The 18,164-nt window shown below is 46.3% G+C and overlaps 1 protein-coding gene across 1 annotated transcript in view; it reads left to right on the top strand.

Annotated features, from left to right (window-relative positions):
* The window catches only part of KANK4 (KN motif and ankyrin repeat domains 4), a 68,381-nt gene extending 50,795 nt beyond the window's left edge, over positions 1-17,586 (top strand). The window contains exons 6-11 of the mRNA XM_077768123.1: positions 1,676-1,894; positions 3,235-3,322; positions 5,489-5,708; positions 9,626-9,768; positions 13,549-13,749; positions 16,977-17,586. Coding sequence (XP_077624249.1) covers positions 1,676-1,894; positions 3,235-3,322; positions 5,489-5,708; positions 9,626-9,768; positions 13,549-13,749; positions 16,977-17,081 — 976 coding nt within the window. The 3' untranslated portion in view covers positions 17,082-17,586. The remainder of the gene's footprint in view (positions 1-1,675; positions 1,895-3,234; positions 3,323-5,488; positions 5,709-9,625; positions 9,769-13,548; positions 13,750-16,976) is intronic.
* The last annotated feature ends 578 nt before the right edge of the window (positions 17,587-18,164 follow it).

The following is an 18,164-nucleotide window of genomic DNA, read 5'->3' as shown; positions in this document are numbered from 1 at the left end:
AGTGTCTGCCATTGGCTTGTCTTTCTTCCCTAAAATGTGCCAAGGTGGGTCCCTGCTGGGGCCCTTGCATGTGCTGCCTGTCCTTGTATCCATTTCCCCCACCTCTTAAAGTGCTCCTGTCCCAGATATTCTTCAGTATTTGCCACTGTAGTGCAACGGTTCTCAACCTTGGCTGCACCTTAGAAACCCTGGGGGAGCCTTAAAAATACCAATGCCCGAGTCCCCTCCCTGAAAACTCCAGTTTAATTAGTCTGGGGTGCAGTACAGATTTTGGGAATTGATATCCCCTCAAGTGATTGTAATGTGCAGCCACAGTACAAAAACTTCTGCTCTAATTAATGTGGCCCCTCCTCCCATTACTCTATCCCATGGTCCTTTACTATCTTATTTAGTGTTCTTATCACTATGTAATTATACTATTTACATGTTTACTTTCTGATGTTTTCCTACTAGAATATAAACTCAATTAGGACAAGTACTTTGGTATTGCATTAAGAAGAGTGTGTGGCACTTAGGTGCTCAATAAAATTTCTGTTGCATGAATGAACAGACATCCAGGTGAAGTTTTTATGGAAGCAACTGTAAGACAAGAACAGCTTGGTAAATGTAACATGTCCCCTATCCCCTTAATCACAAAAGTAAAAGGTTGTTCCAAGCACAAGAGAAGGGATATCTGCAGTTTAAACAAGACAGAATGTGAGCATGCCAAGGATCAGGCTGGGTTTGCAAACCCAGTGAGCAGGAGGGAGCTCCCATAGCGGCCATCATTCAGAGAAAGGGCATGAGGGGGTTCAGGGCAAGCCATGGCCACTGGCCTCCCCTGGTCTCTGTGGCAGTGTCCAATGGCCCCAGAACCCGAAACCTTCATCTTAACTGCAGCATCCTCTTTCGGGGGGGTCTCCTGTTGCCCACCAGCAGAAGGATCCATAAATCTTCCAGGACTCCTCTCCATGGTGTCTGTCTGCCACCTCAATAGAGTTGCACATAACTGCATATAAGGATCGCTGCTGGGGAGGAGGGGCCACAAGTCAAGGGGCCCGTGCCCTCACTTTTGCTGTTGCAAGCAATAGCTGAAACCGGCTGCAGCCAGGAAAGGTAGATGCTGGCTTCAGGTATCCTGACTGTTCAGGTTTCCCATGGAACCCTGTACGGAGTAGACACAGATGGGTCCCCCACCTTGTCAGATGTCAGCTGGGCTAGAACAGGGGAGCTAAAGGGAAGTCTCGCAATCACCCAGAGACGTAAGGATTTGTCAGTCAACTCAGAGGATTCAGGGTGGGAGTGGAGATGTGTGCCTAGATCTAGGCCCCTCTCTAGACAACGCATCAGGATTCCAGAAACAAATGCTTTTGGGAGAATCTTTGCTTGCTCGTCTGGTTCATCCAAATGCATTGGCCAACTAGGATATGGGTTATTTGTGGGTTCACTGCAAAGAGCTTAGTTAATTATCTTTTCTCCCCAAACGGCCTCAGGTGTTAAAGCCACAGCTCATAACCACATCTTTCTCTGACGTAAGGTTCCTGAGAGCCCCCTCACCCAGGCCTGCAGATATAGAGAATGGAGATGTGGTTAGCAAGCTGGGAATTATTATCCGAAGCCCACCTGCTTCTTACATGTGTTGACCTGGGCACTGGGTAGGAAGCACAGAACAAGTGACCTTTGTCTCGTTCTCCAGCTATGAGACCACCTCGAGCGAGGAGACCAGCGGTGAGGACAGCTCCCTGGAAGACTTGTCTGACAGCGAGACTGAGAAGAAATGTGATGGCCCAGAACACAGGCGTGGCAAGGAGGCCCTCCCCAGCTGCAAGGCCGGGCAGGCCATCCGCGAGGGCACCAACACCTCAGGCCAGGACGGTGGGCCTGGGGAAGAACCCCCCCATCCCAAGGCTGAGAGGTGAGTCAGATGGGCACAGATGAGGGCATTGATCCTCCGAGAAAGAGCAAGGGCATTTCTTCACCCTTTTATCCCATTATTTGTTCATGTGTTCATCTTCCTCTCCATTCACCAGTATTTACTGAGCTTCTGATCTATGCCAGGCACAGACGTAACTAAAGCTAACATGGTCCCAGCACTGGAAATGGGAAGGACTTTACATGTACTATCTTAGATACTCCTTTTAAGTATCTTGCAAGGTAGAAATGATTATAATCCCCACTTTACAGATGTGGAAACAGAGGCTTAGAGAAGTTAAGGGACACAGCTAGCAGAGCAGGGAGTCTAACCCACGTCTTTTCTCATTCTTACCCATACGCTTTTCTGTCTCTCCCATTGGCCATGTTGCCATAACCTCGTCTTTGAAAGAGATGCAAGGTCATGTCACATGATGAAAAGAGTACTGTCTGTAGAGCTAGACACAGTTGGATTCAAATCCTACGTCTGCGACAGGGTCGCTTTACACAAGGCACCTAAACTGTGGTTGCCTCAGTTTCCTCATTTGGAATAATGTGGGTAACAGCCACCTGATAGGTTTGACCTGAGGACTGGATGAGAAACAATATGTAAAATACCTAGCACAGTGCCTGCCACACAGTAGGCTCTCACGAAATAGTAGAAATAAGGATAATAAGTACCATAATCATCACCACCACCCTCAGCCCGGGGGAGTGACGAGCAGTGAATGGGATCTGACTGCTAAGCGGGTGCGCAGGGCTGTTCCAACATGGCAGTACTATAAAGACATGATGAGGGTGGAGCTTCCTGGTGACCAGTGCCATTAAGTCCTACCCCGGGATGGTCTGTCTGCCCTTATACTAACACAGGAAGAGTGCTCATCACTGAGAGCATCCCAGCTTCACTGATTTTCATTTTATTGACTCCACTAACATTGATGGTGCCCTTCATGAAAGAATAACCTGACAAAATTTGCTAGTATGGATTGGGTTCTTTGGATTTTTCAAGTCGCTGAGGCAGAAAATGTTTTATCCAAAGTCAGTAAGACAGCCCTTCCTTTCCCAGCATGTCAGGAATTGCAGTTAGTCCCATGGCCCCCAGAATGCTTTGGTGATCTGCTCCCACCTCCTAAAAACAGCAGGATTTAAAGGGCAATGTGCTTGACTCACTCTTCAGAAGGGTTCAGAAGCCGAGCCTCATGGGGGGAGGCTCTTTTCATTGTAATGCCCCTTGTCCTGGACTTTGCTCAGTGTGATGTTTCAGCTGCTGAGAAGCGAAAGTCAAGGTGGGGGATTATTATTTTTTTAATATGAGGACTAATATATGTGTATTTTTTTCTTTAGATATAAGCCTTCAGAAGAATTCCTCAGTGCATGCCGGGCATTGAGCCAACATCTTCCAGAAAGTGGGGCCACCACGGACCAACGCTTGGTACTGTGATTTTTCATTGTCATGGAAGGATGTCCATGCTGTTTAAGCTGTTAGTTTCAACTCGGTGACTTTGGTCCCCCACCCCGAGGCAGCAGCGTGGGTGTGCACGGAGTCCCTTTCCTCTGGGTGTCCTCATTTACCCAAAATCTACAGCCTAGGCGATGGGTTAGGCTGGAAGAGGGGAACTGGTGCATTTGTACCAGGAAGCAGGCTGGTGCTCAGAGGCACTACCGAGGCATATGAGGGATTGCATCTAAATGTCCAGCATAAAATAATCTGTGGTGTGAAAACAAAACCAAACTAAACGTGGCTTAGGCTCAAAATCACTGCACAATTGGAGAGAACTGTGGGTAGAGTGAAGAGCATGTGGAATGGGCACTGGGGGTTACAGTCCCAGGACTGCTGTTTGGGAGATCTTGAGCAAGTCAGTTCACCTCTTTAATAAAATGAAGGTGGATGGTGGGCAGCATGACTTCATTACCCTCAAGCCCTCATATTTAATTCTGTAGTCTTTACTGTTTTTCTTGAAGCATACCTATGGCTTGAGAGACCAAAAGCATGAAAATACATCTGTTTGAGCCTTAACACCTTCAAAGCCCACAGAGATGTAAACAGATAACCATTAAGTTCTACTTTTATTCAAGAAATACTGGCACAGACACATTTTCCCAAGTCACGGGAGCCAACTGGTAAACCCCAGTGTTTAACAACCTGTAAGCATTTTTAGAGTCCATTTTGTTCTCCTTTGCAGAGCCTTAGGAGTAAAAACCGATTGAATCAGCCCAACCCATCTTGATTATTTTACCTTAGCTGATTTGGCAAACAACTGTTCCCAGATTGTTAAAAAAAAAACAACAGTATGTAATGTGGATGGATGTTGATCAAAACTCCTGTTACTTATTCTGAAATGAATTACAGAACTAAGCTATATGTTCCTTAATATTAAGATCTTTCTCCAGATTCTCCTGAAAATTCCACAGGAAAGGGAGATATTCTGACATATAAAAAATATTTCAGCCACAAAAGATTCCACTGTTTCTGCCTAGACAACAGATAGGGGAGGGGCATCTGGCTGGCTCAGTCAGTAGAACATGCAGCTCTTGATCTGGGGTCGTGAGTTCGAGCCCCACGTTGGGCATAGAGTTTACTTAAAAATAAAATAAAAAAGAAAAAGAGTGTTATGTGGAAACTAATTTGACAATAAACTATTTGTAAAAAAATAAATAAATAAATAAATAAAATAAAATAAAACAAAAAAAAGAAAAGAAACAGAAAAAGAAAAGTGACAGAGGATGTGCACACCTGACACCACACCCACGTTAGGTTCAAAGCACCCCTTACCCCCACCTCACCTTAGAGACAAAGCAGGTTGTACAAGGACCTCACTCTGTAGAGCCATGGGCAGGTTAGGGACCCAGCCTTTTTTTTCCCATCCCTGTTTTGTAGATGAGACAGTAAGGTTCAAAAAGACTATATGACTTCCAAGGTCATACAGCTGACCAGGACTCAAGCCTGGCTACATTGGTTTAAGTGACTCCAAATCCAGTTCCTTTCCAGTGTGAGTATGAAGTCACATCCCCCATTTGTGGGGAATACTGCAGATAGGGATGTCCTGCCATGGGTTGTTAAATCATTTTCTCTGAAGGTTCTAGCAAAGCTTAAAAGCCAAAAATAATTCAGGCATAGCTATTTGGGTTTTACTTTCTAGCATAAATTGGGCATGTTGTTTCTCTTAGCTTTCAGCATGCATTTTTCCCATTAGTAAAATGTTGTGACTTGCTACTTATGCCTGTTAAAAACACACAAAAGTCATCATAGAGTCTGGGCTAAGGTCACCATAGGCTGGTTATAAAGGACAGGGCCTTGGTTATCCTGTGCATACAAAAGGCGCGATCTAAACTTATAGTAAATTCGAATTGTCACCTAGGACACTGTCACCAGTTATTGTTTGCTCTCCCAGTCCTCTTTCTATCTCACATCGGGGGTTCATCCCACAGGTGCAAACTCAACCCCACTAGCTATGATCCCTCCAGGAGTAAATCATGTGGAGTTAGAGGGAGCAGAAGGGATAGCCGTGGAAGCGTCCCAAGCTGACTTTTCCCAGCGGGAAGGAACCAGGCCCAGCCAGGCCAGGTCATCTGGAATTGGAATCTGTTGGTATTTCAGAGGCAGAGCTTGAACACCATCAGTCAAGAGTGGTTCCGCGTGTCCAGCAGGAAGTCGTCTAGCCCTGCCGTGGTGGCAGCCTACCTCCATGGGGTCCAGCCCCACTCCCCGCACTTCCTGAAGCTGCTTGTGAACATGGCAGATGGCAACGGGAACACGGCTCTTCACTACAGCGTGTCTCACTCCAACTTCTCTGTCGTGAGGCTGCTACTGGAGACAGGTCAGAAACAGTGCATCTGCACAGCCCGGGTCCTCCCTGAAGGGCAATTTTTGTACCCTCTCCCTTCCAGACAGGAGATGCTTCACTGTCCTGAGTTCCTCCTGTATTCTAGGAACTGGACTAGACTTCTGTGCCTTTGTTACGTCGCTTATGCTTCACACGCTCTTGAAACGTAGGTATTATTACCCTCACGTTGCTATGTGGGACAACATCAAGCAGCCTAGGAGTGACAGTGTGGACAGGTGGGTGATGAGGCAGACTGAAGGCATGTCCAGGTCCAGTGTCTTCTGTGAGTTCAGGAAAGTTGTATGTGGGATATCTAGGAGGGCATCTATAGGAGATGTAACACCCCAAATGATGCTCCACAGATCTGTGGATCAGGGGCTCTGCCAAGCCCCTGGCATATGAGGTCTCATTTAATCCTCATAACTCCTGTCAATAGGGATGATTACCTCTATTTTTTATACGTGATGAAAGTGATGCTCAGAAAAGTCAACAGGCTTTTACATGACCCCAAGATCACATAATGACTAAGTGTGCTACTGGGGTTTAAAATTGATACCGTTGACTCATTCTTCCCATTCCTGGCATCCAGGGATTGGCGCACATGCTAGATCTGTAACCCTTAAGTAGGAAGCTAGAGGAGGAGTTTAAATGGGCATCAGGAAGTCTCAATTCCAGATCCAACAGCTTTACCCCAACTTGGACCTTATCCCTCATGGCTTAAATCCCTCCCACGGCTTTCCATGGCTCTTAGGATGAAAGGCAACATCCTCAGCCTGGCCTTCAGGAATCCCAGAAATCCTGCACTTGCTACCTCAGCCACCACCATCCATTCTCCTTCCATCCACTCCAGTCATATGGCGTGAAACCCACCAAGCTCATTCTCTCCTTTTCTCTTTCTATATGAACCCTTTTCCCTGAAACCCTCCTCCAGACTGGCTCCTTCTCATCATTCCAATTCTCCAAAATTCCCTTAAGCAGCCTTGAAGCTTTTTACCAGAATGAATAGGTAACGTACCTAATGACAGCCTAAACTTCTTTCTGCTTTACACATCATTAGAGGAAGATAAAGTTACAACACTAACATCGAGTCAGTTTTAACTAGATTTCAGTTCTTCATGGATTCATGGATACCATAAAAAGGGTAGCTCGATCGAGAAAGGCACATAATTAAATGGAACATGCCCTTTTGTGTGAAGAATCCAAAGACTGGAAATGTAGAGCCCTCATCTTCAAGTAGCTTGGACTTGTAGCCTGTTAGAAGTTCTCCCAGTGGGCCAGGCTGGAGAATAGTCACCCTAAGCTTTGGTTGTTATACATTTCTGCTGGTGTGGACTGAGAATCTATTCAGTTCTCATCAACCCTGAAGTGATGTGGAAGTTTTCTGTTTAACATACTGATAGAGGGGCGCCTGGGTGGCTCAATCGGTTAGGCTTCAGCTCAGGTCATAATCTGTGAGTTCGAGCCCCACATCGGGCTCTGTGCTGACAGCTCAGAGCCTGGAGCTGCCCTCAGATTCTTTGTCTCCATCTCTCTCTGTCCCTCCCCTCCTCATGATCTCTCTCAAACATAAGTAATAAAAAAATTTTTTTAAAAACATACTGACAGAACTAAATAGCCACATGCATCAAGAATGAAGATGTGCTGGAGAACGGGCTGAAGGTACCATTACCTTCCCTCAATGTAGAGGGCTGTTGAGGAAGACAGACTGGTCACACTCTGACACCTAGGCTCCCTTCCCAGGCAGTTGTGAGGCATCCAGAAAGCACACTACAAACCGTAAGGGGCTACACTGAAGTGACTTGTCATTTCTGAGAAAAGAGCCAGTGGGTGCACCTCTACCACCTTAGTCCTTTGTGATCCCTCCTTTAGTTTGCCAGCACTCCGCTGCAGGGGAGAAAGCTGGTTGAGGTGCAGCATGCTCAAGCCTTTCTCCTTGCTTCCAGGGACGGTTGGCTTACTCCCTGTAAGTAATAATACCTTCTGTGGGCTGCTCAGAAGAATCTGCTATGAAACCCCTGGGTCTGAAGCCCCTTTGCCCCTTTCTGAACCCCGGGGGAGGAATCGGTCCTCACTCAGCTGAGCTACAAGTCATGTTTCTGAAGAGAGTAAAAAGAGCTGTAACCTGAGGGCTGTTTACACCTCTTAAAAGCAAACACAAAATAGCCATGAGGTAAAAATAAAACAAGTCATGAACAAGGCAATGCAGACATTGCCATCTTTATCAAGGTAAAGCTGTGAGGCAATGAGTGGAGTTACATTCAGCTTTCATAGCCCAGCTGGTCATGACAGTAGTCATAGTGGCTTCAGGGAGGAAACTGATGATAAAAGGCCCAGACTGATTTTCTGTATCCACTGGCATCCTGGCATCACAATGGCACATTCTGAAAAATTGTTTGAGGTGGAGTGGAGCGAATGTCAAACAAATATTGTTTTTTTACACCAAGTACAGAATGTCTAAATAAATCGTCCTAATTGACCTTTTTTTATAAACCAGATTTGTTACAATGAATACCTAAGTTTTCATGAGCAAGTAGCAAGGATATAGAAGCAAGAATACTATTCTAGACAATAATAGTGAAACGGTAAATACTTACTGTTTACTATGTGCTAGGTACTGTTCTAAGTTCTTTCAATATACTAACTCATTAAATTTTATGGTAACCCCATAGATTCTATTATTATCCCCATTCTATAGAGGAAATGCTAAGAAAAGCTAAATTACTTGATCTATATAGTTTTTTATTGTCCAAAAGAGATACATAGTTATTTTGGACAAGCAACAGTACAGGAAAGATTTTGTTTTCCATATGGTATTGCCCTTAAGAGGCAAGATTGTGGGGCACCTGGGTGGCTCAGTCAGTTAAGCGTCTGACTTCAGCTGAGGTCATGATCTCACTGTTTATGAGTTCGAGCCCCACGCTGGGCTCTGCGCTGACAGCTCAGAGCCTGGAGCCTGCTTTGGATTCTGTAACTCCCTCTTTCTCTCTGCTCCTCCCCTACTCATGCTCTATCTCTGTCTGTCTCTCTCTCTCTACCTCTCTCTCTCAAAAATAAACATTTTTAAAAATTTATAAAATATTTTAAAAAAAGAAGTGGGATTATTTATACAACAGGTAACAGGCTGATGATCTCCTGTGTCACCTTTGGTGCAGAGAGACATGAATGCATATCCCAGGGTTACAAAGCAGACATTTCCTTTGAGTTCAACTAATACTTTAAAGTATTTAAATATTTAAAATATACTATTTTTCATTCTACTTTGAAATGTATATTCTCAATTGTTTTAACCCAAAAATGTATGGATGCATTCCTCTCCCCCCCCACCCCCCGCCATTTTTCAAATAAGATGCTTATTCCTGGATGATTTCCTGTGGCATTTTTCATGCCACCTGGCACACCACCCAGCATATCACTAGGCCTTTGGAAAAGACCGGAGAACGCTGCCATCAGCTTCAAAGTTATACACAGACCTAGAGTAAAGCCTAAAATGACAGTTGTGGGTGATGTGTGGCCTGGTGAGTGGTAGGCTCGAGAGCCAGACTTACCTGAGTTCTGGTCTCATTTCATCTTCACTCGAGCAGGTTATGAAGCTTCACCGACCTTCAGTGTCCTCATCTGTAAATGGGAATAATGTCATGGGCTCTGCTTTAGGAAACAATCCTGGTCATTTTACCCCTTTGCCATCTCTGACTTTACTACCTTGGACCTTCCTTGCTGAGTGGCTTCAGAAAACTTGCAAAAAAACTAGCCGCTTTTAAAGGCTGCTAAAAATGTAAACACTGTCTCCACCACTTGGAAAAAATTGCTCTGCCCCATGGCCTTTTAGCTAGCAGGCAGTGCGTTGAACAGGGTACAGCAGCTCACTCCTGCTCCCCCATGAGTGATCCCAGCGCCTACTGCTCCTCTTGCAGGTGTCTGCAATGTTGACCATCAGAACAAAGCTGGCTACACTGCTGTGATGATCACTCCCTTGGCTTCTGCAGAGACCGATGAAGACATGGCTGTCGTCTGGAAGCTCTTAAGAGAAGGAAATGTGAACATCCAAGCTACTCAGGTAGGAGGAGTGAACTTCTTTAATAAATAAGGCACCTCTCAGTTTTATTCTGCCAGTGGGGTGAAAAATTCCATGCGGATCCATGTAGTTTTTAACCTAAGAAGGCTGGGCCCTCCAGATGACATCTGTCCAAAGCCTATACATTTGGTTTCCTCAAAAGCTTCTGAAACCCAGGGAGGCTAGGACAGAGGTCAGTGACCTTGTAATCTGTGTCCTGGTCTGGAACTGGGCAAACTCTATCTGGACTGGACTTCTTGAACCAAATGTTCCCACAGTTAACACCAGGACATGAAAATGCTAAGAGGCATTTGTTAGTTGGCTATATAGGAAGCCTCTCCAGGTGATCCACCTCCATCATGAATTTGAAAGCAGTTCAAAGGGTTGGCATGTCTGTTTAGCTTCTGGGCCCCTCTCTTTGTGAGCATAGCATAGGGGCATGGTCCTAGTCTATAGGGCTTTGAGTTAGAGAAGGCTCTGTATGGAACAATGGGAACTCCTCAAAAGACCACTTACCCATCTTTGACCAATAGAACAACGGAGTGCATGCAACTCCCCCCCCACCCCGCCCCCAGAGTGATCAGAGATGTAGCCTAACTACCAAGAACTGCGAAGGGTCTGAGATTGTACTCTATCTTAATGCTAACAAGTTAGTATGCTACACTGTCATGGATGCTAGCAGAAAACACGAAACTCCTGTGTCAGAGATGGACAGTGTATTATTCACAGCAGGAAGAGTAGCCATCGTATCAGTATTTACAACAGTTCCCTGAGCCCCAGTTCCCAATTCCCACAGGTGTGAGGAGGGTCAGATCCCTGTACGTGGAGTGGGTTGAATTATTGGAGGGGAACCCTGAGCTTAGGGGACCTGAATCTTTTATACTGGATAGCAAGTATATTTGCCCTCTGTTTGGAGAAGACAGTGTCTCTGTCTTCCAAGGCTGTTAACTATACAAGCATCTTTAAAAAGATAGTCTAGGGGCGCTTAGATGGCTCAGTCAGTTAAGCATCTGACTTTTGATCTTAGCTCAGGTCTTGATCTCAGGGTTGTGAGTTCAAGGCCCGCACTGGGCTCCACACTATATGTGGTGCCTACTTAAAAAAAAAAATAAAGTGAAAAATAAAATGACAGTCTAGAACAACAGGATAGATAGTGTCTTGCTCACAAAGTATGCAGAAAACTTAGAGACCCATAAGAAAGTGCCTCCCAATATGTTTAACTCCCTTGTCCCTCCCACCCTCAGAAAGTGACTGCAGACGGTAGCCTACCCCAGATGGCAAAGTCACTTTGCACCCTTTATCTAAAAGCGATCCTACTGATGGCAAGAAACAGACATTTATAGATCACTTTCTGTTTTTCAAAGTATTTTCACCTAGAGCTCCTACCCCACGGGATTTAATAAAGCTGTTTTCATTTTAAAATGTTTCCTATAAATATGTTAATTTTTTTCCAAATTGGCCCTCTTGCAAGAAGGGATGCTCATCAAAATCAAAATCAATGCCTTTTTAATAGATGCTCTAGGAGGGCAAGGGGCTCATCCCAGGTTGCTAAGGAGGGAAGGGAATTCATAGCTATTGCTGCTCCCTTCAGCTCCCTCCAGGGCTTTTACATATTTTACCTGCATATGAGCTGCAGGTACCAGGTAAATAAGACAGAATTGGGAGGCTGGGAGTCTCCTAGGCTAAGCTGTTTATTTCTCTTTGTATCTCCAGGATCAGCGCCGTGCCTGGCATATAGCAGCACTTTGTAAATACTGTTGAATTAAATTGCATTGAACTGGACCAGGAGGGAGGTGAGGAAGCCAGGGGCCCCAAGTTAGGCATAGGGGCAGACAAGAGGAAAATCTACATATGTCATCTGGCTTTAATACCACTTGGAGAGAGGGGTCTAGATGGAAATCTCCTGGTCTCATTAGTCCAGTAAAGAAAGAACCATTACTTCAGGGCTGAGTATAAGCAAACCAAAAGGCAAACAGGCTTCTCTGGAAAGATCTGTCTGGGTGCCAGAGAAATGGAGAACCAAGATACCTAAGGATACAATCCCACGTACTGAGTATTTGTCACACATTATCCCTCATGCTCATAATAACAATAATAGCTAACACATGCACAGGACTTGTGAAGCACATGAAGCTCACAATAGCCCCATGAGGCAGGTAATATTATTAAGCATTCCCATTTTACTAGATCAGGAAAAGTCATTGAGAGGTTAACTTGTCCAGATTCACATAGATAATAAGCAACACAGCCAGGATTTTCCTGATTGCAAACCTCCTTTCTTTTCTCTAAGTCCCAATGTTCTGGGCAGGGAGGCATAATCCATCAGTGACCGCAGATTGGCCCTTGATCAGTGAGCAAACATATCAGCAAACATGTCCTCAGCACTTTTACACATAAGACTCAGCACTGAGAGCCATGGGGGATCTGAAAAGAGGGAAAACATAGTCTTTGCCTCATTCTTACAACCTTAAAAAAGCCTGATGTCCAGTGAGAGACATAAGCCTGACCTACGTGGAACCCAGGAGAACCATGAGGGAAAACATAATCAGGTCAGTGATAGGACTATGTATATAAAAGAAAATCTATGAGACATAATAATGGCCCATTATAATCAGTAAAATTGCTACCATACATTGTTCTGTTCACCCCCTTATTTCACTGGGTTCCCACAAAAGCTCTGTGAGGTACACAGGACAGATTATTATGATAATTTTTAAGAAAACAAAAAGGCAATATTCAGGGACTACAAGTAATGGGGCCAAGGTCAGGCACTAGGAAACCGCAGAACCAGGGCCTGGACCCACTTTCTTTTTTTACTTTTAATTTTTTTTAATGTTTTATTTATTTCTGAGAGAGAGAGAGAGAGAGGCAGCATAAGCAGGGGAGGGTCAGAGAGAGAAGGAGATACAGAATCTGAAACAGGCTCCAGGCTCTAAGCTAGCTGTCAGCACAGAGCCTGATGCGGGGCTCAAACCCACGAACTGTGTGATCATGACCTGAGCCAAAATCGGACGCTCAACCGACTGAGCCACCCAGGCGCCCCTTCGACTCACTCTGACTCTAACCCACTGCCACATGTGCTAATGATTACAGGGACGTGAACAGTTGTCAATGGCAGGGTGCCTGGCTGGCTCAGTTGGAAGTGTATGCAACTCTTGATCTTGGGGTTGTGAGTTCGAGCCCCACGTTGGGTGTAGAGATTACTTAAATAAATGAAAAAACTCAAAAAAGGTTTAAATGGTTATGGATTAGAAATGCATAGGACCATGCAGGCAGAGGTCTTGCCAAGACAAGAGAGTTTTAGGTATCACTGAACTGAAAATACCAGGGGTTTTCTGAGCAGACCAGGGCTTCCGGCAGGAAGTTAGGCAGTAAGAAGCCACAGTACAGAAGCATTCAACCCTTTGTTGACTCTGTCATTGCACGTTTACCAGCACGTACTTGGTGCCAGGCCCTAGGGAGGCAGAGATGAAAAGGACTTAGTCCCTGCCATCAAAAATGTCACAGTCCACGAAAAGGAGAGAGATTGACAGGTTGCAGTACCAAGTGGTAAGTGCTGTGTGATGAATCCCGTGCCTGGGGTGTTAGCAGAGAGCTCTAGAGAGGATGTGGCATTTGACTAGTGTTTCGGAAAAGCAGGAGTTTGCCAAGTAGAGAAGGATGTGTCCGATACCAGGGGCAGGAGGAGATTCAGATCAACGGTCATTTTCTGGAAACGTCTTGCCCAAGCATACCCAGGCTGGAGAAGGGGTCCTCACCACATGCCTGTGCTCTGTGTGGCAGGGAGGCCAGACTGCCCTGATGCTGGGGGTCAGCCACGACAGGGAGGACATGGTCCAGGCACTGCTGAACTGCCAGGCAGATGTCAACCTGCAGGACCACGACGGATCGTCGGCCCTCATGCTGGCCTGTCACCATGGCAACATCGACATGGTGCGGCTGCTCCTGGCACACCCGGCCTGCAACAGCAGCCTGACCGACAAGGTGAGACTTCCAGGCAATTAACAAATAGGTGTTTCACTTTCCTTCCTTCCCGAAAAGTGCCTGGCCGGCCAGCAGAATTCAAGGAAGCACATGTCAGAAGCAACGGAATCAACCTCATATAGCTGTTGGGGGACTTAAATGAGATGATCTGTAGTAAATGCTGGGAACCTCCAAATCCTAACCTTTCACACCAACCTGAGGAAATGTGCCCAGGCCTGGCCTTGGCCCTGAACTGGTCACAGCAATAATGGCATCTGGGCTTTGGAGCAGCAGCTTGGACAAGGGAGCTCTGCTGCCCACGGGGACTTGAAAGGCTGGATGGAGGAACCAAGTGTAAGTTACGTCCACTCTCTGACAGTGATCTGCCTTACAGCGTGGTGCATATCATCGAGCCGGCCCACTCGAGGTCACAGTGCCAGACACACGCTGCTTAAATAAACATCTTTGTAAGGTGATGGTGATGATGATCACAAGGATGATGGTGGTGACGGCTGGCATGGTAACAATAAAGATGGTGGCCAGCATGTCTCTAGGGCTTGCTCAGTGCCCACTACTGCACTAAGCATTTGCCGAGGATCATGGCACTAAAACCCCACAACAACCTTCTGAGGTTTGTTTCTGTTGATGCCACCTATTTGCTTGTAAGGAAACAGAGGCACTGAGTGGTTAAGTGACATACCCCAAATCACACAGCTAGTGCAACCCAGCTCCATCAAACTCCTTAGAGGACTGTCAGGAGCCAAACCCTTCCCTTGCATTATCTCACCAATACTCTCGATAATCTAGTGACGTAGATATTTTGATCCCCATTTTCACTGATAAGGAAACAGAGGCTTAGAGAGTTTATGAGGCTGTCGTAAGGTCACAAGGTGCTGGTTCTTGGAGCAAGGATTCAAGCCCAGGTCTGACTTCAGTGTCCTTATTGTTGGAACTATAATGCTTTACAGACTCGTCTATACTTTAACATCCACAGTTTGAAGGGGAAAAAAGGCCTGGAGAAGGGAAGAGCTCCTCCCCTGCCCAAGGACAGCCCCTCTCACTGGGCCACATCTGAACTACCCGATACTGTTCCATCAGTGACTCAAGCTGCTGGGTTCCTCACACCACAGCCAGGAAGCACATACGCAGGTCCAGTGTCTTTAGGTTCCCTGAACCCCAACTCCACCCTACTTGTGGCCCACTCACCTGCTGCCTGCTTGGGTCACACCCCAGTTTTCCCAAAGGTGACTTGGGTGAGACATTTCAGAGGGAAAAGGGGACTGCTGACTGAGGTCCTACCAACACCAAGCCTTGTGCCTCCAGCTTTACCTTGAAGGGTGGGGTCCAGCCCTTGCCATGGTCACCATATTGTTTCAATGGGCACATTTCCTAAGGAGACTTAGATGCAGGTTTGGGTGACTTAATAATTTCCTCGGAAACCTGAGAGATAATTCATGTCCTAAAATCAGTTACCCCGCCCTACCACCATTGAAAGGTTGATATAAATGTGGAACCCCCCAGAATAGCCAGCAAGGCACTTTCTCTAGGTTTAGAAGGGAATTTGAGAAATCAGTCACCCAGCCTCCTGGGGGCTGATCAAGAGATGAGGAGGAGGAGGTGGTGAGGACTGGTCTCTGGACCCCAAGGCTTCCCCTTTGAGGGACTTACTCTACCAATGGGTGCCTCCAAAGCACCTACCAAATTTATGGCAGAGACTATGCCTTGCTCATTTTTGCTTGATACACAGTAGGTTCTTGCCATATTGAAAGAACCCAACCACCACTACCACACACACACACACACCACACACACACACACATGCACACACGCATGCAGTCATGTGCTGGCTGCCTGAGCCCATCCTATTTCTTCAGGCCTTCAGTGTTGCCCAGCAGGGACTTGCCAAGCCAGGTTCCCACTAGAGCTACAGTGTCGCCCTGTTCCCAGGGCTCTGGCAGAAGTATTTGAGGCATACGCCCTCCCCAGGTGGTCTGTCTGGCCACACTTTCTGAGCTGACTGGGGTCCCTCACTCTCCAGGTCTGCAAGTAAGAAGCCCACAGATATGGGCTGTCATCTCCAGAAGGGCCCTCTTCAGGGTATGTGGGTCCCCTGGGACTGGCCTGTGGCTCTTTCCCATAATAATAATAGTCATCCATCTTTGTGTTTACAGAGAGCCACAGGGTTGACAAAGTGCAGCAATGAAAACCAGGGGGCAGGGGACAGGCCTACAAAAACCCAGGTCCCTCTCTTCAACCGAAACTATGCAGGAAGCTTTTAGGAGACCCCCCGCCCTGCTTAAAATTTTTGCTTTGTTCCAGACCCACCCAACCTAGGAGGATACTCATTAGGAGTTAGGGTGCTCAGGCTCTTCACCAGCTTGAAATGAATGCCTGTTACCGTCCAGCATTCCCTCTTCCAACAGTGCTTACTGGCTGCAGACCAAAGGGCAGGCACTGGGCCAGGTGCTGGGATGCCCTTGCTGGGGCAGCAGCCACAGGTCAGATCTAGAGTCTGACCTTGCAGAACAGATTTATCAAGCAGCGCCACAGATACCAACTGACAAATGGTGGTAGAAGGAAGGTACAGTCACGAGGCCTTTTCAAGGAAAGAAGCAGATTTGGGGGGCGCCGGGGCAGCTAAGTCGGTTAAGCATCTGACTTCAGCTCAGGTCATGATCTTGCAGGTCATGAGTTAGAGCCCTGCGCCAGTCTCTGTGCTGACAGAGCAGAGCCTGCTTGGGATTCTGCCTCTCCTTGTCTGCTCCTCCTCCGCACCCACATGTGCGCGCTCTCTCTCAAAAATAAACATTAAAAAGACAAAATAAAACAAAAGCAGATTCAAAATTGATATATAGTATCATTCCTCTATTTAAAAACCAACAACAAATTTGCACAGAAGACTGGAGGGAAACATACCAAAATGCTAACTTTCATTAAGGTCTGGGTGATGGAAAAATGAGAGAGTTATTTTCTTTCCTCTATTTTCCAATTAAAAAATAAGTATTAAAAACCAAGCAAACAAACCACGTGACACTTCACAGATTTCCCAGAAGTGAACGCCCTTTCTGTGAAAGGGGACCCATGTTTTGTGAGCCTCATGCCATTCCAATCTCCACCTCTCCTAGGGTCACCAGATGCTTGGAATAGAGTTCCATGCCCCATGCCTACCGGGTCCTCCCAGCTCACCCTTCTCTGGGGCAGGAGGCAGACAGGATAAAATGGTTTCTCCTTTTCTTTCTTCCCTGTAGGCTGGCCGAACGGCTCTGTCCATCGTTCTGAAATCACCCGCCCATGTGGAAATTGCAGGGCTTCTGCGGGCCCACGCAGAGCAGGGCAGGTCCCTGGGGCCTTAGGGGCTAAGAAGAACTGGCAGCTGGGAACAAAAGACTCCTTCTCTGGACTCCTCCTAGGCCCTTGGAGAGGGCATGGGTCAAAGCCAGAGGACCGCCCTTCAAGAGAAGAAACTATGACAAATATGCACATACATTCCTGTTATATAATTCTGCTCATTAGAATGCTTTGTAGTTTTTGCCTTAGGCCAAGCCCCAAAACTCCACAGGCTGCAGAGCAGGGTATAAGGTGCAGGGTGCATCAGTGTTGTCTAAAAATCCCAAACATCTTCAGCCTTGGATTCCTCATGACTCTCTCCCTTGTAAGCACCATGTAGCGAGCAGACAGGCAGGAGCACATTAGCAAAGCAATATTTTTTACATGGAATTTTAAAGTGCACCATCTTTTTGTTTTTTAATCAGTTACATGAATATGTCCCATTGAATATGCATGCCTCGAGAGGATTGGGCGGGGTGGGGGTGGGGGTCTTGGGGGGAGTTGGATTTAAGCAGCCACCCTGGCAATCGTTCTCTAGAGGACCCTAGGAAAATCAGCATACTGATGGCTGAAACTGAACAAACCCAATCTGGGGCCTTTGTTTAGCTGGGGTTGATAGAGAAATCTTAAATTCAGGCAAAGTAGGAAGAGCATATTGGTATCAATGCCAGGTGTACAGTCTTGACCATTTCTGAGTCATTAAGTGGCCCCAGTTTGCACTAGGGAAATTGGAATATATTAGGAAAATTTATCCAGTGAAGCACACCACATGTATTTAGGCAGAGTCTAGTTACATCAGCTATTCTGAATCTATGAAAGAAACAAATGGGAGTGAGCATCCTCCTGGGGACAGGCTGTTGTCATCCAGAAGCCACCACATTTCCTCTAGAGCCATATCTATGGCCTCATGGGAGTCCTGGCCCCTTTCCCCTCCTAGACCTAGCCATGCGCATGGCTTCTATTCAGTAACTCACATAAAGTTATCTATGAATTTGTTCTTAAAGTCTTTTATGCAAAAAAAGAAAAAATCCTGTTTATATAAAAAGAAAAGACATCAAAATTTGGTGAGCCTCACCCTAGAATCTCAAAACCTTGAGTTCTCATTTTGA

This window comes from Crocuta crocuta, unplaced genomic scaffold (assembly GCF_008692635.1).
Source record: "Crocuta crocuta isolate KB4526 unplaced genomic scaffold, BGI_CrCroc_1.0 scaffold85, whole genome shotgun sequence".
NCBI lineage: Eukaryota > Metazoa > Chordata > Mammalia > Carnivora > Hyaenidae > Crocuta > Crocuta crocuta.
This window is presented reverse-complemented; position numbering and strand designations above follow the sequence as displayed.